Here is a 23699-nt window from a genome sequence, read left to right as displayed (position 1 = left end):
GACCCGTCCTTCAATAGCATTCACACACTACTATTGGCCAGGCATCCATGCTTACATGTACAGGTCCTATCCCCTGACCAATCCCCTAACCCTAACACCTCAAGGTAAATTGCCTAACCCCAACCAATCGAACTGCTTCGTAGGGCGGGTCTTGGCGTGGCCATCGTGGGATTCGTAATTTTGCGTCCTGGAAGTTTGGCCTACTAAGTAGCCTGCCTACAATTTTAAGCGAGAACAAAAATACATTGTTTTTATACAGACTTTTGTACACATTATATATTCTAGTGTATTATCATAATTTTTTTAACATGTGCAAATATTTTTTTTTACCTCAACCTCAAATCAGATAAAGACTTGCGCCCCCCCTGTGATCTTTGCCGCCCCCCTAAGGGGTACCCGGACCCCAGGTTGGGAACCACTGGTCTATACAAATCATTTCTAATTGTTGATTCACTTCTACATATTTCAACCACTTAGAAAAACAAATCGGAATAGATTTGGCTGATGGAGTTCAGGAGTAACATCCTTGAGACATTTACAAGGGATCTGAAAAAATATTTGCGAAGTATACTAGGGAGCGAATGTTAAGCCTTTTAATAAAGTGTTTTAAGTCTGAGAGAAATGAAAGTAGCATCACATAAATGAAGGCAGTGGTTGGACCCAGTGATGCCTAACATCAGACTGACTGAATGATTGGGAGGCTGTCTTTGACGGATCTCCACCATATTCTCTACTTCCTTCCAAATGACACGCAGCAGAATGTTTCTGCCTCTCTGGAGGCCTGTACCGGTTATCAAATTTAAAAAATAAAGCAAGTGAAATCTGTCTACTCTTCATCTTCCCTGCTCTCCTAGGATTTGCTCGAGCTGGCAAATTACCATTTTCAGGCACAATATTCCCAAGACGCTATGGTGCTTTTCTCCTCTTCCTGATGGAATCAGATGAGTGCAGCCAGGGGACTCATTGCTATCCACTTGCAAGTATCCAGCAAAAAAAGGGGGGAAAATGCGACAGCAGGCTCTGACAGCTCCTCATATGAGAATCAATGGCAGGTGGGGGCTGGGATGGCGGCGCTAAACGTGGACACTTTTACTTTACTGTTAAAAAGAATCTCATTTATTAATTAAAATTGCATTAGTAGTAAATAAAAAGCTTTGCACACAGTGCACAAACAATAAAAGGTGCAGATTCAACCAAAACGTTTCCTCATTCATCCTAGGCAAAGAGAGATTTAATAACCAAGAATTAAATGGTATAGGGAAAAACGACACACCCCTCTCTATCACACTCATATTTCTTCACGAGCATATGAACCCTTCATTTGACTCAGCAATGTCAAGCAGCTATTTCACAGATTTCAGACCAAATCCAGAGAGAGAGGAACACTGAGTCCCTGTGAGCCTCTGTTGCAAAGAAGGATGGGCAAGACTGAATTTTCCATCTCATAATGAATGGATGGCAAATATTCTTAAATGCATTCACACAACACAGCGGCGACACATGGAGTGGCTCAAATTACTGCATAACTCATGATTTGATTGTAAGAAATGAGACATCCATTATCCAAGCAGAGATTTCTGGAGAGTGGGGGAGGAAGTCTATTTTTTTCAAGAAGCATTTGAGATTTCCAAGCATGGTAACTGAATGAACTCAAAGCAAAGTTACACAAACAGGGAGACTGAGGAGAAAGAAATTCAATTTCATTTGGATAATGTATTTCTAACATTATGATGCTAAAAGTGGAAGGCAAACGAATAAGCACCAGAGGACACTGACTTTATTACAGAACTAAACTGAATATGTATGTAGGCAGAAGTATGTAGAATGTCCAATTCGTAACACCAACATCATCTAGCAGAATTACTCTTGGAAGACTACTCCAGGTATTCAGTTTTGTACTTTCATTAAGTTGAGGACTCACAGGAGACCGATTAAATGAAAGAATGGTCAAAAACAACCCAGCAGGTACCAAGATATCCTGAGTTTTGTCTGTAGTATGGTTTGAACTAGCGGCGCTAATCATTTAGCAGTGGTGCTGCGCCGCTGTTGAATAGGGGATACGCTGCAATAGTCTGTGGTGGATGTGAAGCGTCCATATTTGTTTGGTTTTTAAGGTACTTCCATTTTTAGTAAGTGGCAAGTTGGATTTATCAGAGTTTATTAGGGGTGGTACGGTTCATGAAAAAACACCCGAACCGCTCGGTTCGCTAGTCTCGGTTCGGAGCATGTGTGTACCGCACGGTTCGTCAGTACACTGTTAATGTGCACTAACCTCTTACTGCCGTAGTGCCCACTTTCGACACCTATGTTAAAACAGTTACTGGAAATGACGAGCGGGATGGGCGTGACAAACGCAACCCATGGCAGCTGATTGGACGATGTGACGCGATCGTCCAATCAGCTGCCATAGGGCTGGCTGGTCCCCAATTTCAAAGCCAAACTGTCATGGCGGCTCGTTCAGAATACGATCTCATATTCTACTAAAATAGTTCACCGAAACGTGTTTCTGAAAACATTTTAAGCGAGAAATAGGCCGTGCAGTTGCTGAATCTTTCTTCATTTCAGATCGACAAAGGTCAGTTTAAAAGATTTTCGTCAGATTTTGAGAGACACCGAGCCGACCGCTCCTCAAGTGGAGTGGGGTGCCACTGCACGTCACGTCACCTGCAGAAATGTCAGGTGGGAGAGAGGCTGCCCAGAGCTGGAGGATGCGCCAGCGTCGTTTATAGTCTGGTGTGTGGGAACATTTGGGATTTCACGTTACCTATGATGAAATAAAACAATATAGAACTGCCACTGTGTGCATGTTTTGTGCAACATGCATTCAATATGCTAATTTTAGCTATATATCATATGCTGAAGTATATTCTGGAGCGTTAAAGATTAAAAGAAAAAATAACAAGAACCGTACAGAACCGAAAACCGTGACCCTAAAACCGTGATACGAACCGAACCGTGGGTTTTGTGAACCGTACCACCCCTAGAGTTTACAGAAACATTTTCAGTATTTTTTTTATGAGTAATTACGACTTGAATGTTGAAGTGAACACTTTTCACAAGCCAGAAACTTCTAATTCTGATAACTTTGATATGACCGACGTGGCATTAGACCTTCCCTGCCTGGTAAACTCTAGCCCTCAGTTTGTAATCAGGCTTCTTTTTTTTACTGCAGTTTCAACACGACATTACCCAGATGACATCATCATCATCATGGGGGGTTTTCTCAGACTTTAGAAAGCTCCCTCCAGAGCCACAGAAGATGTTAAACAACCGACTAGTATGACCTGTAGCCTAATTTCGATGTGTAAACTCTCATTGAAACAATGAAACGTTATGCAGTCTGTGTAGGCCTTTAGACATGATGACAGATACAGTAGCCAAACATGCATGAATAAAATATAGAAAGGTAGGAAAAGTAGTTTCACGCTTAATTATTTAAAAGCAGTGGAACTTTTGCTATCACATCATGCTGTGAATATGACTACTTTATCTTTGGGCTCAGTGGCTTAACGGTTCCAGGGAACGTAGAGCAGCAGGATCCTATAGGCTTCACCTGGTGCACTGGAAATTTGGATAGGAGGTTACTCACTTGCAATCCAATCCAAGAGGATAATTGGGCACAGACCCAATCCAATACAGTCCCCTAAACTGCATGTAATCCACTCAGCCAAACTGTCACACCAACAATGAACCCTCCCCCTCTACCCCTAGGGCCCACCGAGGCTATCTCAGGAACACTTCAATAGCTTGTACCTGGCCTGCTGCTGGGCCCATTATGCACTAATCCACACCCAAGCGGAACGTTTAAGTAGTTCTAAAAGGATTGGGGAGAGCAGCAAAGCTTTCACTGGAGCCATGCAATTAAGGCCAAAGAAATGATCGCACAATTTAGATCCTATTCTCCTCCCTGAGCATGGAAGGGGGATGAGAGGACTAACAATGTGGAAATTTGTGTTGCCAAACAAATTTATCACAAACATACCAGCAGCAAATACTGTTTGCAAGGTTGGTGCTTTAAATCAGCTCAGGTGATCTGGCACCAGAATACCAGAATATACAGTATACTGCTGGAAGTCCAGAGGGTGGAAACTGTTGTGACAAGCCTTATTAGCCAGTCAGTTAATCAAGAGGAAAAAAATTCCTGTTGCACTGAAAACTTCCCAAAATACATCTGAGGATTCCTCTCTACAAGATTACGTGGTCAAAATGAGAACAGCGGGAATGAGGCAGACAGGTTTAATAACACAGCTGTAAGTGCTGTAAATGGGAATTACTTGAAGACTTTACTTAACTGAAATATTTTCTTAAATGTATTAAATGTCATTAAAATGTATCAGTAATCATTTGTAATACAAGTCTAAAACTAAGGATTTGTAATAGTGCTGAGAAGCAATATCCTAACCAAGCTAATTGCTTTACATACTTTAAATAATCAGTATTTGACAGCAAGCATGTGGCCCAAAATGTGTGAGAATCAATGCAATTTAGCAACTGTTATGCATGCAATGCTATGAGACAGAAAAACATCAATTCCGATTCTGTAATTAAACCAAGATGATCTCAGTTCTACAAAATACTAAATTCTAAAGTCTTAATATTTTCTTATAAATACAATGCTGGCTGATAATTTTAGGAACATGTTCTCTTCACTTTGATAATGGATGCAATAAACCCTCAGTGAATGTTGATCAAATGCAGGTTTTTTTTTATTAGAATTGTAAGGATCCAACTGACTTCTTTTTATTAAAATTGTGTTTTTCCATCATAGCCTTGTTATTTTGGGGGTCTAAAACATTCCAAAATATAGAAAGTACATGACAGTTTCACAGTTGATATAATCAAATCCGTGATGCTTCGTATCTCAGAGCTGCACTCCACCCACACAGAACCTTAGGATTCCAAGCTTGTGAAATGAGACTGCTGTCTGCAAATCAGATGTTTGGAGTTAAAGTGATTAGAAATGTAGTTGGGCACTATGAGACTATTTTTCAGAAGATCCCCGTTAGAGAATGAGTTCTGGTTTTTATATGAAATCAAGTTTGGGTATTTGAAGGGGATGTGAGTCTTTATGCTTCAATAATAACAGCATATGAAACAGAAACATCATCTGTGCTTGTCTTCATGTTTTTGCATACAGACATACTTCTAAAGGTATGTTTTACATTAAAGTAGGAATACATACTATATATTTAGTGTTGAGGGGCCAAGTACGAAACGTCACATGTGGTGTGCACACACGTAATGATTTTTGTTTTGGTGCCTTGTTATAATAAAAACCATTTTAACCTTTACATAAGTCTGCACTTTGCCAAAAGACTGCAAATGGAAATCATTCCTTTTTCTAAATTCAAGGTAAAGCTTAGACTGGTATCGTTGGCAGAAAATTAGCTATATTAATATGTGTTAAGTGACCAGCTCATCTGTAGTGTGTATCAGTGCTCTTTGGAAGTAGGTCGGGGTATTGTTTAAAAACTGATGATACCAGTACTAATACCAATAGAGTACTTCATTTGATACCTTTTTGTTCTACTTCAATCAATACCCATTTTGTGAATGGAAGGATTCAGTTGCGTAAAATGCCACCACCACTCCACAACTAGCTGCTGCCGTAGTGGACCAATCACATGTTGCATTAAATCAAAGAATGCTTGCGCTGATTGGCTGCCAGCAAAACCATACAAATTGTCTTTTATTCTAGCTCTGGGTACATAACGGATCAAATGGAGGTACTGTATAATTGTAACATGTACATTAATGAAGAGTCTAGATGTTCTGGAAATGGATAGGAGAGAATTCAGTACAGACTGCCATCTTGAGTGGTGGGCTGTAAACCAGACAGAAAAGACAGGCTGTGTCTGCCTCTCTCTCCCTCCCACCTTCTCTCGGTCTGTGGTCCCCAGAAGCTATAATATCCATCCTTGGTGGTTCACTTGACATTTACTTGCCCCGCTTCTCCTGTAGCATTCCCCTTTCTAACTGCCAATGCCGCGACTCTCCAGGGCTCGCCGACCGGGTGAACAGATAACAAACCTGTCAAGGCGGCTTTAGGGGGGGAATAAATCCAGAGCTGGGACTGAGGTGGATGATGTGTTCCAGAGGGTTACTCAGGGAGGGGGAGCTGACATGAGACGCCCTATGAGGCCTGGACCCGGGAGAGGCTGCTCGTTGTAATGTCGCGGTGCTACTTTAAAAAGAGGCACAGCCACTGCAACCTGATTAGATCTCAGTGCAGACATTTCAAATGGCTGGCCCCCGTTTTACCCTCCATTTCACCTATTCTTTACAAGCCAGGCCCCTCCCGTACCATCAAAGGAGCTGTCAGGGGCTCTTTCTTCAGGCTGGCAGACAGGTCAGGGGTGGAAGGTTGAGGTGGGGTGTGCCCTTTGAGGCAGGGGCTGAGAGTGCCTACCAGGGATGTATGGGGGCTGAGGGCTGTCTTTAAGGTGCTGATAACATTCATGGTGATGTGTTCCCAAGAGGTGCACAAATGTCAACACTCTCCTGCTATGGGCATATGATTCTACGAATAGAAAGGACAAAGAGCCAGAGCAAAAGAGATGCAGCACACTCCATTTATCAAGCAGTATCCCAGTGAATCATACATTAGCATGTTTTAGCTTCTCCATGCTTCAAGCCATATTTTCTCCTTAAAATATTAGGCAGAAAAACACAGGTATTTGGACTGAACAGATCCCCTTTTGACCCTCTAATGGAATTATACTTACCAATCCCTCACAAAACCAATTAGACTAAATGGGAAGATCCTGACTGATCTCTTACCAATCCCTAGAAAAAGCTATGGTAAGTACCTGATAAATGGCCTACTTAACAGTCATATTCTATATTTACACCCCACCAGAATTCTTTACCCTTACAGCAATAATACATTGGCAAACATTTCACTGACTACATAAAAGACACCGGCAATACACCATCAGAGACTCAATCCAATTACTCTCCAGGCACTAAACTGAAGGCATGATAAGGGTATGATGGACTGCTACAGTGACATTTATTAACTTGGAGAATTGGCAAAAATGTCCTTTATTTAGGACAGAGTACATCAAGCGTTTTGGGCAAAACCAAGTGAGGCATGCCCGTTAGAAATTGGGAGGGATGGAGACGTCCCATGCTGGTGCTAAAAACTGCACATCAATTATGTGAAGCACTGAAGCCTGTCCGCTCTATCCACATCTGAGTTGTGCCTATAAGGAACCAAAATGTCAGCTAGCTATCCAGATATCATTGTTGGAGGCAATTCAGAGGAGGAGGAAAAATCTGGTATACTATATACTTGGGCATTGCTTTCATGGATGCGGTAGTAAATTCCAAACTAGTGGAGTAAGCTGGCACTGATCTGCAGTAAACAGCCTTGCGAGGCTTAGCAAGCAGCCTGTGTTAGACTAAGCCATGTTTATTATCAAGCGCAAACCTCAGTCTCATCAATGCTTAGAGAAAGGCACGGATGAATAAATGCATATTGTTTAGCTTAGGGTTAGCAAGAGCTGGAGCCACAAATGAAAAAAAATGAATTTAAAGCAGATGGAAAAATCCAATAAGAAAAACAGAAGGAGGGAGGGGCAGAAAGAGAGACAGAGCTACAGAATGAGACACAGAGAGAGAGAGAGAGAGAGAGAGAGAGAGAGAGAGAGGAGAGACATAACAATGAAAAGAAAAACCCAAGCACACTGGCTGCCTTTTCACTCCTGATTTTCAAAAAGCTGTAAAGCTAACAGGGAGAGGGAGAGAAAATACAAAGGCCTGTGTTCTCATTTTCTGTCTGAGAGCCCCACCAGGACCACTGAAACTTGCTTGATTTCCCCAGTCCAATTATATCTCTGTGCTCAATCCTTCCAGAATAGCAACATCACACCGAGGGACGCTGTCTGCCTAAGCGCAGCGTGCCTAATGGAGTCCCAGAAGTTGACTCCATTTCATTGCTCCTAACTAATGGGCTGTGATATTTTCCCAAACTGACTGCAGCTCTGCCCCCTGGAAGCTAATCTAGTCAGTGCTGTACCGGACTCAGCCCAGCAGCATGCCAGCCCACTGCCTCCCTTCCTAACAACCCCCTCCAATCCTACCCACCACTGCTGCTGTCTGCGTGCAATCCGCCAACGCCCCCACCTCCCCTCCCAGCGCTCATTAGTGCTCTCTAGCCGGGCGCTGATTGTCAGAGGGCCCCTGTGATGCCAGCTCTCCCTGTGCGGCCGGCCTGCTGTGGTGAATTTAAGAGGACTTTAATCTAACTGGGCTGAGAAGAGGAGGAGCAGCCAGGGACAGGTGGGAGGGGGGCAAGTACAGGGTAGTAGTGGTGGATGTACAATCACCGGGCCACAGCTGAGGACGGACACTCTTTCAGGGCTTCCTATTGCTCTCCAATGGATACTCGTGCCCAGAACACAAGCATGAGAAGAAATAGCCTAACATAAATTCAACAGAATGGGTCCCTCTACGGCCATATTGTGGGCACAGAATGGTCCTCCAGATGGTTAAGGGACACACCAGTGCTGCAATACAATCACTGGCATGGCAGAAGTATCATGAATACATATGAAGAGCTTTACTTTATATAAATGCTCAGCCAGCAAAGACCTTTTTTATCAAAACTTCCATTTTGATGACACATTTTAAAATCAATCTCTTTCCAGGTATAACTACTTACTGTAAAGTTTTGGTTAATGGCAGCTGTTTTGGTCTGTCATCAATGTTACTAGTCTTAAAAGGAGAATACAATAAGTTTGAATTTTAGAATTATTTATGTCAGGTTTGAAATCTAAACATATTAAAGTATTTTCTTAAAGCTGTTACGAACAGGAGTTATTCAATGAGGGAACATGAATAAGAGAAGGATAAAACATAATTTCACATCAGAAAAAAATCTTCCATTTAACTTGACGCCCTCCTTTTAAAACTGGAGACTTATTCAGCCAACTCAATTTCAAGTTGTGCAGGTAGAGAGCAAAACTGTCTGCTTTTATGGCACACAGAGGTTAATTATTTTCATAATTACATCTCCAAACGTCAAACATTTGTTTTTTCCCCCTAATTGACAAGAGAATTAACAGTGGACTATATTAACTGTGCAGGGTTGTTCTTAACCAAAATGCCTAAAAGTGCCTTTCATATGCAATACATATAAAAAGCAATTACACAGTTTTTTTCCCACTCTTCTACCTTTTAGCCAGTGTAATCTGCTGGGTAGATAAACCAAGGATAAGAGGTAAAACTGTAATTATGCACATTATTCATCTTCCTAAGTGCAGTACTTGAACACAAAAAGCCAAGATGCCTAAATGCACTACACCAGGTTGTCCTCATGCAAAGTGCAGGTCAGGCTCCAGCAGGCGCAGGGAGCTAATGGCAGTGAGTGGTGCTCCTAACACATGCTCTGGCTCTTTCAGGGACATAGGGGAGTTAAGTGCCGTGCTCCCTGCTGCTGATTATCGCACCTTCACCAGCCTGCCAGGTCTCCCTGCCCTCCATGCATTGATCTCATTTGGCCAGCAGATAAGGCAGTAATTGGATGAGGGCTTGGAATCAGATGGCCCTGCCTGGCTTGGCTAATTCCACTCTTCCTGGCCCATCTGGGCCTGGGGCCAAAGGGGCAGGCCAAGGTTAATCCCATCCAATCCCCTGTACTATGTGGCCCTGCGCTGCCCTCTGACCTCTCACCGCTACCCAAACACAGCTGATGTGACTCCCTTTAAACAGGTCAGATCCAATCATCTAATGAGTTTACAGAAGATTTTACATCCGTGCACTACAACAAACTGTACTGTCAAATATAACGGTGTGCTTCTGAAGACAAAGGGACACAAAAAACCAGGTGCACACATCATTCCACCCACATTTGTAGGTGGGGAAGAAGATTGAGACAAATCCCTTCTGTACCATGTCACTTTATCAGAGCAAAATGCCTGCTCTTGAGGGCTCGGATCCGCAATATTTAATGGCAGGGTTCGACCATTACATATGCAATGCAAAGTGGAGCGAATTTGCAATTATGCACATTTTTTTCAACAAAAGGCCTAAGTGCAATTTCATCCCTGCATTACTGTGAGATCACTACTGTTCCATTTAAGATGGCCAGCAGATTAATCTTCATCCATCTTTTCTATTTAGACATTATGTAGAGATAGGATTTGCATGTATTAAACGAGTCTCTGAAAATGCTCAGCGAGCCTCATCAGCAAGGAATGCAGCAGGGGGATGCACGTCTCTTGGGAAACACTAATCTTTTCATTGCGTACATTTATTCAATTCCAGTGTCAATATCAACCATAATCAGAATGGGCCATGTGACAAGTGCTTTATGTGCTGGCTGACAGTGGATGACAGGAAGTAGACGTAATCACCTGGGAGTACATCTTCGCTGACAGCTCTGGATCAAAGCTTTGCTCCTGCAGATTAATCATGAATTGTAATGCACCATATAAATAACTTCAATAGGGAGCCAACGTATATAGAAACACAATCATTGATCAGACATCTCACAGAAGTGGACAGCTGCAGTTTACGGAAGTGGTAAGTAATCCCCTAATAATCCCCTGGATATCTCTTTGAAACCAGATAACACTTAACCAGGATGATACAGCATGACCATTTATCCAGGTGCATGTGCACTATTGTCAGACATGCACAACAGTACAGTAGCCCGAATATGAAAAGACAAAGATATCAAGTGATAGTGAAGATAAAGCAAGGCGTACAATGCATGTGACAAGTTAAGACAATCTTGACACCACAAACAAAGCAAGAGTGGATTGTGACACATTGTTACCTCAGGCAAACTGGGCTCCAAAACACAAAACAAAGAGAAACACAATGGGACAGTGCTGGCAAAAAAAAAAATCTACTAAAACTGATACCATGTGCCAATCTCTGATCCCATACTTGATTTATTATCTTGCAGTGGAACAAATAATTCTGTACCTCTACTAGCTTGTGCACGGGAAAATGACAATCTCAGAAGCCAGGATGGAATTTTTTATTTCAATTCACAGCAAAGCTCAATATAAAAAATCCTGAATTCCAAAGTGTACTGTAGCATCAGCTGGTGGCTCCTAAAAAAAGACCACATATAGGACTGAATCACCACTGGAAATGGGACACTAACAGACAATTGGAGGCGAGACGAGGCCAACACTTGTGTGCCATGAAGACAACAGTCGAATGGCCATCCTGTGGATTCCTGAGGCCTGACATCTAGATTGCAGATGGATAAGTGCACGTTAAAACAATATTCCACCAACCAAAAAAATCATTTCTCATAGCTGTCTCTATTTACTGAAAGGCTCCTCGTCTCCCACTGGGGCAGAAACAAATGAAAATGTTATTTCTCTACTCATGAACTCCTACCTAGTCTGGTTTTTCACTGCTGGCAATTTCATTTCTCTTCCAAATTTGACTTAAGCCCACGACTTGGGGGAAATAATGTCTCTGGAATAATCTTCCGCAACTGTAATTCCAGCGGCACTATCTCTCTGTCTTTCTTGGTATATCTGTGTGTCTGTCTGTCCATCTATCTATCTACAGTATATATATATATATATATATATATATATATATATATATATATATATATATATATATATATATATATATAGTTTTTGTTGGCGCTGTTGCTTTGTGGTTTAAGGAAAATTGCACTTGCTACTGAAATAGAAGTGATGTGACATCCAATGCCTCACAGTAATCTTGTCAGACGCACAGGCCTTGAATAAGACAGAACATGCCCTTCTCCAGCACAAGGGAAAAGAATGGCTATGATGCACAGTGTTGTACAGTGTAGTCTGTCAAAAAGAAAAACATGGGCTCAATTCAAAGCACATGCAAAACATAATAGCAATATGTTCTCAGATTGTGAGTGTGGCATCGCTGTTCTGTGTAACACTTCCTAACACAATTCCCATGCTTATTATCACTATACAGTACTTTCCCCTAGTTTCCCATTTGAAAGCAGTGCTTTAAAATGTTAAGCAGGTAAGCCTGCAGGTAAGTAACAGCACACATTTGGGTGTGCACATAACTGAGGTTTTAACTAAAGTAACTTTGGCATCATTGGCAATATCACAGTTTTACCATCCTGTATTTACCTACTAAGTCTGGCGTTTATCTGCACTTTGAAGCTTACATTTTGTACCCTGCAACTTGCACTTAGTGGCCACTTCATTAGGTACATTTGTGCAATATCATGGAATAAATTCTACCTTTACAAAGTTTATAATACTCAGTTTTTGTTCATTCTTGGAGCCATAGTTGTGTTGTACTGGACTGCATTATCTTCAGTTTCTAATATTCTGGCTCCCTCCGTTGGTTTGGTTATGTTGCTTTAGTCCATCTGTATGCTGGGTCTGCACTTTACACTCCACATCCATCACTCATGCACATTTACACCACTGGCTATACTGACAACAACACCCCACACCTTAATGATCCTTTCATTTGGTCTAATTTGGTTTGATTTGGTTTAATAAAGTATATGTTTGTAAAACATTATCATGGTGTGTCTCCTATTTGTTGTGGCCTAAGAGCCGGGTCGTAACAAGTATTTTAGTGCACAAAAATTGTGGAACACTTAAATCTGTGAAACAGATTTTGTCTGACACATTTCTTTTTAGCATTGTAGATCATCGTACATCTCCTTGTTATATATCAAATAGGTTTTTTATTGCTATAAATTAAGACTTATGATTTTGTGACATTTTTTACAGAAATACGAGAAGTCACCTCAACAAAGCTGATGAAAAGCTTGATCACACATATTGCTGCATAACTAAAAGGCATTTTGTTTATGGAGAGCGGCAGAGCTCTCTAGATTCTCTAGGTACCTTATGATTCCATTTCATTTTTTAGTTCAGCTGTCAAAAACAGCAGGATCACACGCATGAGAGAAGATGTATATTAAACTGCTGTGTTTGGCCTATAGACATGACAGATCGGGTTCGTGAATCAGCAGGCCTTCCTGTGTAATCCCAGTACAGCATTCTCAGCCCCCTTGTGCATAACAAACAAACTCAACAAGACTAGACACAACACACACACACACACACACACACACAAAACTCAACCCTCCCACACAGCTTCTAAACCCCGCAGCTAAACTCTGTGGTATAAACATACACACACCAGGGACTCACATATATAAAACACACACATGAACACAAACATATGGTCCTTGGAGAGGTTTGCATCACCCCTTGGATATTCATGTGGACTGAATGCTATGGGTTAAAGAATTACAACATCTTACACAGATATTTCTGTCATTTCTTTGTTTATAGTGGCTGTGATGAGCCAGGAGAGAGGGTAAGAATGATTTGTTGGCTTAGGAGAGGTAAGCGATATGTAGCAGTGAATGGCCAGTAATCATGTTTATGAGGGGGAGATGGTTCTGGACTCCTGGAGTGTCTGATTGTGTTTTCTCTGGCTCCCAGCTTGGGCCCGAGTACACCCCTACCAGGCCATTGTGATTGAAGTATGCAGTCTAGCTCAGCTTCTCCTTGGGGGGTAAAAAGGTGCGTGTAATACCGTTTGTGTGCCCTTGTGTATTTGTGTTTATGTGTGTGTTGGCTAGTGTGTATTCATAAAGAGGAATGTCAGTCGATGAAGACCTCCCATCACAAAAGAAAGCACCACTTCCCCTTTCTCCTTCATGCAGCCAGTTCCCACATTGCTCTCATTGCTATGGCAACCGGTGCTCTCTCCTTGGGCTCTGCTGCATCCAATCAGAGCGAGACCTTTGTAGAGATTCCTCCGGGCTCCACTTATTCAACTTACCCCACCGGAACAGGCTCCACGCTGAAAAGGCTGGAACAAAGAGCAGAGAGACTCCCTCGCCAGAGCCCGGTATGACATCAAAAATTGGGGCTACGGGGTTTGGGTTACAGGGAATGCGGACGTGATACGTAGCCAAGAGCCGCGAGACGCACAGCAAAAGCAAAAACAGGGTGGCAGCGCATGGCCATGGCCAATTTCAGTGGAAATTATGTGGAATAGGATTTGTTATTGGAAGCCTCAGAGCCTGAATACTTGGCAAGTATCGCGTGGCTCTGGCACCGGTTTAAGCTTGATAAGTCAAAATGGATTCCGGCTGAGCCTATTTATGTCATTCCTGAAAACATATGGATAGGATTCAGGCGCTCAATACTTTCAACCTTCAACAATGACATTCAACACCACTTCTCCAGTCCATTAATCTTCCATGAGACTAGATTTATCATCCACAGCACTGAGGGATTGCATTGAGTCAGCATCAGCATGAACAGTATTTACCCCACCAACCTTGCTCTGTATCAATTTCAACAATTAAAGAGACTTATTTTGCTTGGCGTACAGTAACATAACAACAGTAAAGGTCACAATGTTCCTCTGATTCCTCTTATTTTATTTTGTGTTCAAGGCCTTTGGGTGTGGTAAATAATTAGCAGAGATAAACTAGTGCCATGTATTCTCAACCTGGGGGCTGCTCAGAGGTCACTGCACACAATCACACTGTGCTTCTCTCATTCTAATTAGATTTCTGGAGAGGAGATGTAGCCGAGTCTGAGTTAAACACTTGTGAACGTAGATAGAGCGCAAGGCGTGCCCCAAGCAGTTGTAGAGACAAGCCATCCAGGAGAACGTCTCACAGGCCCCTGACGGACATCCGGCTGTTGGGGTACTGGCAGGGCAATGGAGGCGCAGCATAATTTTGCCCGACTGTCATGTCACAAAGTGTCACAATCTGTCTCTGACATCCGACTGCAGGCAATGTGAGAGAAAATGGGAAAGAGAAATAAAAGAGAGAAAAGGGGGCTTGATTTGGAGTGCCAGAGGTGGTAATAAGCATGTCTGGCCACTTCCTAGGAGACAGCCTATTCATCAGGTTGATTTAGAGTCAAAGGTGTAGGCAATTCAAGTGATCTCGTCTCTGGATCCTCTGGCAAGCCGACTGTGCAGTGAACAACAGAACCTGGCATAATGAATGAGAAAAAATAAGGTGTACAGCTCTTATTGTGGACATGATCTTTTCAGCACACAGGAAATTGAGATAAAGTTAGGTAGCTAGTGGGAAGAAAATGTTCTACTATGCGTACCAGGTGTTCCTTATGAATTAATAGGAACGCCAGATGGCATGAATCAAAGAGTGAGTCATCCTGTCAAACCCTTGTGCTTTAAATGGGTTCATGTATGATCACAGAAGTGGATGCTTTTTAGATTTTAACAGTAAAACGCACTTACTTCTCCTATTAGATACCAGTCAGATACCAGTTTGATCATTTCCCCCCCCTCCCAGATGACTACATGTGCGGGTATGCAGTCATCTGCTTTATGTCTGTTTGTTTGTCTATATGATGTGTAGTTTTGTAGGGTTATCCAGTTGACTGCCATTCTGTCCCTGCTATGTACATCTGGACACCAGGATAGGATACTAAATACTGTACTATATTTGTATTTGTATTGTCTTTAGTCCTTTAATCTGTCCTGACTTATTTACCTCACTGCTGAAAGCCCGATAAACAGTCAAAAAGACTTTCAAGTATCCCCACACTGCATCTGCTGCTCATTTCACACTGTCACTATGCAAACACTGGAGCCTCAGCAGTACGATCCCATGATAATGAGCTAATTATAGGTACAGCATTCCTACTTCCATATCTAAATGCTTGTCTCTAATAGGAAACATTTCAAATTATTGAAAGGCAGAGAGAGAAAGAGACGGATAATTGATGCAAGCAATTACAAGTTCTATGTTGGAGCAAATTGGCCAGCATATCTGGACATGTAGGGAGACTGCGACCTCATTTACATCAGAGTGTCAGGAAATAATTGGAGAATGTACTGAGGAGGTGGGATTACATAAGCAGTTCACTTGGACAGTGAGATTCAGTTCAGACAAGAAGCTTATGGAAAAGACTGTACTCGGAGGTCAAGGACAAAATATTATGTGCAGTCTTGGCATGCTCCAGCACATTTAATCATTATAGTGATTTTTACAACAACAAATATACTTTATGACATTAATCCGTTTCCAAAAGCTGTAATTTGAGTATTTGAAATGGTTTCACCACATGCACACAGGATTCTGAATAGGCTGTCATGTTTTCAGTGGAAAGCCAGTAATAACGGAGTGCAGTTTTACCAGCCATAAGAGAGACTTTAGCTGTGTTTGGGCTGAAACCGCTTCAAAAGCACAGGAAGACGATGTGCTTGACTTTTAACAATATCACTTCCAGATGTTTCATTACAAAACAACTTTCCAAGACCTCACCGCAAGAAAACCTTCTCTTGTGAGAGGAGCCAGGACACACAAGTATGGATTTCAGGAACCCACAATTTTCACATTTTCATTTCAGTCTGAAAAAAACAGCACGCAAAACTGTCTGGACTAACACCAATAAAGTGCTAGTATTAATAATAATGTTACAACCCATCTAACCAGGCCAACACACAAACCATTACCCAATGTTACAGGAGGGTATTCCACACAATGTACTATATGAAGGTGTTGTCCAAAAGCATTAGACAGCATTGCATCTGTTTCAATTCAACTTGCAGAATTTACTCAGTAGAACAGCTAAAGCAGAATACAACAGGAAGCTTTGGCTTATGATTAAAATGCCCACTGAAATATAGGGGTGCATTCATTATAGTCTGTCTCTTGTGCCTCTCATCAGGCCGGCCAACACTGACTGGCGGGCTCTGACCCAGTACTCCGGAGCTTCTCTCTAATGCACCCGCCTCTCATCAAGAGCCTTGGGTGGAAAAAAAGGAGTAACATGCTGTTTACTCGCAATCCCAAGCCCGTAATTGCCAATTTATTTGATAGGCAGCCGGGTAATGATGGCGTTTCACCCCTTGCCGCAGAGACTAAACGGGAGTGATTCATCCCAAGCTCCCTGCCCTCCCTGATCCAGCAGACTCCCTCTGCCTGCCACCCAGACTGAAGGGGTGGGGTGGGGGAGGTGGGGGATGGCTACAATGTTGGCTTCAAACAAACCCAAAAGGGAACCCGGCGCTTCAGAGCAAATGCGGCTAAGCCTGCCAATTTAGCTGGGGTTTGGGGTTGAGGCAAAGACAGCCGAGCTGATGTGCCATTTGTAGACCTTAATGAGCTGGCAGGACGGAGTGAGGAGGGAAGGCGAGCGGGAGAGAGGAGACTGCCAGGCCTGACCTCCTCTGGCCTCTTTCTCCCTTCCAGCCAGTGCCAGGTCGGCAAACTCAGTTCATCTGCTTCATCGGAGCGTGGTGCTCCGTGCTCCGTGAGGGGAAGGGAGTGCTACAGCAAATACCATTAGCAAACTGTTGGGTCTAACGAACAGTTTGGGTCAAAGGTAGCTCCTGTCTCACACCGCTCCCTGGTACTAACCAGTGACTTACATTTAGCTTTTTATTTCTTGGTTTTTACACTGTGAGGGAGCATCTGTGCAGCTGAACCACACAAGCGGTCCAGTTGTATTGTGCAATGTTACAATCACCTTGAACATTTGAGTGGAATGAGCACATTGATCTCCATCGCAGAGAAAAAGCTACAGGCTTTCATAAATCACCTGGACATACTGTACATCTACCTTTATCTGGAACAAGTAAAACAGTTTTTTTCTTTTTATACTCTCTCCATGTTCTTGTTCCCCCTCCTTTCAGTTTGAGGAACAGACCTCTGCTACAAAAGCTACGACTTGCACCTCTTGCGATGTGTGAAGTGGGTTTTTACAGCACGGCTGGAGGGGACTTGTTCAGACATTTGTGGGGACCGGAGACGAAGCCTTACACACTGTGACCATCTAAGGTGACATGGGGGTCTAAAAAGTCTGTCTTCCTGCTGCTCAACTTCCTGAAGACCTGCTCAGTCTCTGACCAGACAAAGCAGGTGGAACCAGGGCTGCTGTTCCTTCTGTCCTCCAGAGTGTTCGGAGTGGCTGAAATGCCAGCTCAGGTGGAAGGGATTAGAGAAGCGGCGATAGATGCTTCCTGAGAACGAGTCGGGAGTGGGGAATGTAGACACTTTCTGCTTAAGGGAAACCTGACATTTTTATAACATTTTGAAAATAGGTAAATGTTCAAATAAAATTACTCAAAGTAAACACAGTGGCTGATGCTGTAAATTCTATTCCTTTGAGGGACTGATTTCACAGACAATATTCAAACCGAAATAAGCAACAGTGATGGTGAGAGTAATAGGGGCAGACCATAACATGATGTAACTGTTTAAACAGGTTTCATGAGTGTGCAAAGTGTCCAAATCATCAAAGCGATGTAATCTAAATGGAGGGAAATGGTTGGCTAATGAGGCTAAGGCAGATTATACCATTGCCAATTCAGACAAAGGATCATGAAATTTCAAACTGATTAAAGAAACTTCAAAAGGCCTCTAAAACACATTTCAGAATAGTTACATGCAAACGGATGAATTCTTGCATGTCGCTTAAAGATAACAATTGATATCAAGCTCAGTTTAGCAACCAAATGCAACCCCTTTATCAAAATCTGCTCTGCAGCACCAAAGATAGTTGTTCCAACTGCCTGAAGGCGATCAATATAATGCTGATACATGACTTGCTTTATTCTACAATGTTGTGTAAAAAGCAAACAGAATAACACTTGAATTATTCGACCATGGTAATCAAATTTAGATAAAACCGAAACCCGGTTCTCACACATTAAGCATGAACCATTAAATATAATTATACTGTTTTTCATAATGCATTGTTGCATATATTTCATTTTAATTGTAATTTTTCTTCTTTGTTATTTAGTTTTGTAATCAGATATTGTGGTATTTAGTTTATTTTATTTTTATTTTTAGTATATGTTTAGTATATGAAATGTTTTAATATTGTCTGATTAAATGTTGTTTTGGACCCCAGGAAGACTAGCTGGTCGTCTAGGCGTCAGCTAATGGGGATCCTTATAATAAATACAAATACAAAATACCTATGTTGTAGTAGTAGCATTTGGTTAACGTTTAAGTTATTAGACATCATGGCGCAACAGATGACAAATTGAAGGCTTTTATCATCCTGTATGACAGTGAAGCATCCATGCATAGGTTAAATGTCAAACCATTATTTCAGCAACATTTGTCTTGGTATACTACTGCACAGTAAACCCAGTGCAGTCAGACAGAAATCAACGAGTATCATTTCAATTTCTGTTGTCAACATCAAATTACTTATTCCATTTCATGCCCAGTCAAGAATCGTAAAGCTACACGCAGAATCAGTTTTGCTTCAGTTGTTCGGCCGTGTCTTTCTCAAAGACTAGCTCGCTTCCACACTGACAGCTTTAATTATGGCCAGATATCTGACTGCTTCACTGTGGATTCTCCACACAAATCAAAGAGCAAGGGCTGGGTGTCTGGCAGCAAGGTCCCTCGAGCCTGCTCATTTTACATCTTGGAATATGTCACAGGGTGCGGGGACACATAGCCGCTCTTTCTTCTGTCAGTTAATGCTTGCCTTCAGCTCCTCCACAAGCAATGAGGACCTGGGTAAGTAGTGCCTTTTTATACCAGTCATAAAGAGCCTCTGGGGGAGAGAGAGAGAAAAAGTGTGTGTGTGTGTGTGTGTGTGTGTGTGTGTGTGTGCGCGTGCGCGTGGGTGTACGCAGGATGCAAATAGTGCTCTTCACCTGAAGTACTCCAAGAGTGCACTTTAGACATTTAACACATAGCACAAAGTGCTCTGCTGAGGCTGAATTGTATTGGTTCAACACCAAAAGAAATCTTGACAAAACTGATTACATCACATTTACAACTTACCTTTTGTCTGCGGCATACCGAAGGTGCAAGGTCCCATATACATGGTACATGATGACTCTTGAATTATGAAACTGGAGTACAATTTATAACTTTATTGCTGAAAGAACATGCACTGATTTGTTATACCAACCTGATTCTCTAGCTCTATAGGGTAGAACAGCTCTGAAAGGCTTGTACTGTTACGTGTAATGATAAGTAGGAAGTTGACATAAAGTTGCATGTATTCAAGTATCTTACTGTCCACATGAAACTGTTTCTTGTTAAGGCAAATGTTGTGCCACAAGCAATGCAACTAATGAATAATTCAAGGAGATTATTTTGATGATAAATTAGTACATTTTCTTGTAAAATATAGCACAATCACTTTTAAATCAATTGTTTTAAAGCAATGAAATATGTAACATTTGTACCAACAGTAGAACTTTTACCACTTGTAACACTTCCTCTCTAACCTTTACATATCACTCATGTCCAGAAGTTACTGGGTTGTTAACTATAAGGAGTCAGCTCTGTAAACTAGTCACAGCTGCCACAACTCTTATGTCTTTCTGATATCTTCTTATAAGAATGGTTGTTAAAGGTAGCCTGTGGAGTTTTTGACCTCTGGTAGCGCTATGGAGCATTTTTTCTATGAGTGGTTCCCTGTTTTGTTTGTTTGTGCACGTGTACAAGGACACACTATGCATGCAGGTGACGCGACACAAGCAATAACTTTTGTTTTTTTGCAAGAACTCCCCATGGCACCTTAAAGTACTGCTGAAATACTAGTTTTGCCAAACACTTAGGACCCTGACCACAGCATATAAATAGAAAATCATTTGTGAAGATACAATATTTTCTGTTCCAATTATTCTGTCCAATCTTGTCGTCTTTGTTTTTTGTCTATCTTTGAAATGCTGAACCCATGTGCTAGGTAAACTAAATACAAAAGTACGAACTGGTAATGACCTCAGATTTTGGAATATTAAAAGAGCTTTAAGGTTGAAATAGGTCCTGTGAAGTATGAGCTGTCAGGCAGGGATCTTGCATGTTAATGTACTCACATCTGTCAGCCTGCCTCTGGAGCTGCTCCTGATGGAAGGCTTGGACTCTCCGCTTACACTCTCGCTGTCGCTGTCCTTACAGTTGTTCTGCCCTGGCTTCAGCTGCCAAACACAACACACAAGGAGACCAAGGGTTAACAACATGAAGCAAAACTGTTAACACTGCAGTTTAGAGCTTTACATGGATATCGCTGGCTAGGGAAGGAGTCACACAGAAATCGCCTCATGAATATGTGAGAACTGGCAGGAGCTGCGGCGCTGTCTCTGTAAATCTGTCATGTTTCTGAGCCTATTCAGTGGCCATCACTCCGCTTGCCAACGATAGACGCCATCTGATCTCGCAGTATGAAACTCCTCTCAGCCCACGAAATAGAGAACAGGGACAAAGACCTCTTCAGAACCTTCAAATGGAGCCACTATCCTTTCCAAGCAGACACCACATGCCGAGACAGCAGGAGCTCAGCAAGTGTCATCCTTTATACACTCTGTTCGAGATGCAGCAAAATGACAAGAATAAAGAGGAAGATGTGCCAATCCGCGAGCATCTGAGGCCCTTCAAAATCTGTAGAACAATAAAAGACTCTTGGGAGTGCGGAGCCGTGTGGAAGGAGGTGGGGTCTGTACTCCTTGCCCAAGTCTGCGATTGATGTCCTCTGAAGCTCCCATGCTGCTCCTTCCAGACCAGACAAACGCTGCAGGTTTCATTTCAAAGCACATAAAAAGATGGCTTTATGGGACAGTGCCGTAACTGGCTGCTCTGCCAACTAATAGGAAAAGCAGAGCGCGGTGCTGCACACACAAAGGACTTGGACTAGAAGATGATGGCACTCTCCTTTCCCCTACCTCTCCTGCTCTGGAGGGAAGGGGCAGATCTACAGTATATGGTGTGTTTAACCTCTCCTTCAGTATTCTCATTTCAGGTATCCGCCATCATTTAGAGTGATGAAAGGGCACAAGGTGTGGGAATACCAAAAGAACCCTTGAGTTGAGCGGGTAATTAAAATTAAAATGTTCCCTTTTCTGTAGCCATTAGCGGTGTGAAAGGGATCCTATTCCTTGGGAGAATTGCATGATGGGTGGAAGGCGGGTGGATTGGCCAGAGTGCTGAACGTGATAAGAGAGTTTGAGCACTGGGAATGCCTGATGGGCCTGTTTGACTCTGTGGGTGCACGTGTGTGTACATGTGTGCATCAGTGCATGTCTATGCTGAGACAAGAGCACACAAGAACCAAATGTGGCACATGCACAGACACATGCACACCAATGCCCTGCGCTGTGATAGCACTAATTACAGCCAACACATTTTATTCCCACAAAAACCAGGGGCACTTTTTCTCTCTCTTTCTGGTAAATGCCAGCTCGTCTTAGGGGAGTTTACATATTTTTGGAGAGAAAAGGGGAATAATATCTCATCCACCCTGGCCTGTGAACTGATCCTTGAAAAAGGGCGAGGGACGCTGTTTACACCCCGGTCTGTGGCTCCTTCGTCAAAACATGTTGACCTATAATATTTATTAACCAGCCTGTGTCCCTGCCAACAACACCGGGCAGCGCACGCCAGCATACTCATGCATTTATGAAAAAAAGGCAGACCTTACTGAAAGCTGCTGCATCACATATTTGCAGCCCAAAACCAAACTCATATAGGTTAGCTAAAAAGAATATAATCAGGCACGTGTGGGATAAATGTAGAGATTTGTCTTTTATTAATCAGTAGTGAAACCACATAATCGCACCGTCTGTATCCTGGCTTATCAGTGGGAAAGTACTCCATGAAATCCGAAATCTTGCACAAATTTAAATCTGTGTAATGTCTGAAGAACATGTCTAATAAAGACATTCCAATAAAGAGCGGCTCATCTTTCAGGGTTATTACATAGCTCGGGACCTGATTACACAGCTATTTGAAAACGTATCCCTCAGCTTGTTCCCTTTAATTTCCCCTTGAGCTCCCTTAAATTACTTCAGAGATTTTTTTTTTTTCATCCGCTCTTCCCTTTCTGAGGTACAGATGATGGATTCATTTCTTTTTATGGCGTGATTAATGGATGTCTTAAGCAAATTGAGGCAATGCTAGTGGCCAGTGCCATCAAAAAGTGAAGTTGAAATTTAATGGCCTGCTGTCTGATAATAAATCTAAACGAGAAGCCTATGTGTGTGGGTGCAGGGAGGAGGGGGCAGTCTCTGTGACCTCTGCTATAGCAACGCTGATCTGATCGCTCCAACTTGTTACAGCGTGCAAGTCATTCTCTATATTTTTATAGCCTTTTAAACCCAGCTTTAGTTTCCTGTAATGAAACCCAGAGATCTAAGGCAAGGAGATGAGACGTGTGTGTGTGTGTGTGTGTGTGTGTGTGTGTCTGTGTGCAGGCGTGCAGGCATGCGTGCGTGGGTTTGTGTGTCTAGATGCCACAGACTGGTGCGAACTAATGCAATAGCATAAAGACATTAATTAAGACACAGGTTGAGGCATACGGATGCATTTATTTAATGACCTCACTGTATCAGCACAGCCTGGGTAAGAACTGGCCCTGCAGGAAGATAACAGACAGATGGTTTGAATATTCCAGAGGCTAATTTCACAACAATTAAAGACACAGCGAGACATTAGCATCTAATGAAACATTTAAACTACTAGTAAGTGCATCTGCCATCAATTCCCACACAGTGAGGTCTTGTGTTCCTCCAATCTGTTCTGTGTTAAGGGATGACGTTTTTTTTCTTGTCTCTCTTACCAGTCTGAATTTACTGAAGTAGAGAATCAACAACTGTTTTCAATCAGCAGTCAGCATGAGGCTTCAGAAGAAAGCAGCTCAAAACTCAGCATGAAACCGTTCATCCCCCAAGTATGAGAAATTATTTAACATTTCTTAAAATTCATTCTTTTAAAAAAACAATTTTAACGTTTGTAC

The 23699-nt window shown here is 42.3% G+C and overlaps 1 protein-coding gene across 18 annotated transcripts in view; it reads right to left on the bottom strand.

Annotated features, from left to right (window-relative positions):
* auts2a (activator of transcription and developmental regulator AUTS2 a) overlaps nt 1–23699 on the bottom strand; it is a 365948-nt gene that overhangs the window by 171870 nt on the left and 170379 nt on the right. For all 18 annotated transcript variants that reach the window (XM_039778696.1, XM_039778692.1, XM_039778695.1 and 15 more), the window contains one exon: nt 20788–20889. In XM_039778696.1, coding sequence (XP_039634630.1) covers nt 20788–20889 — 102 coding nt within the window. The remainder of the gene's footprint in view (nt 1–20787; nt 20890–23699) is intronic.

The sequence above is a fragment of the Perca fluviatilis genome, chromosome 16, assembly GCF_010015445.1.
Source record: "Perca fluviatilis chromosome 16, GENO_Pfluv_1.0, whole genome shotgun sequence".
Taxonomy (NCBI): Eukaryota; Metazoa; Chordata; class Actinopteri; order Perciformes; family Percidae; genus Perca; species Perca fluviatilis.
The sequence above is the reverse complement of the archived record's forward strand: the minus strand, read 5'-3'. Positions and strand labels throughout refer to the sequence as shown.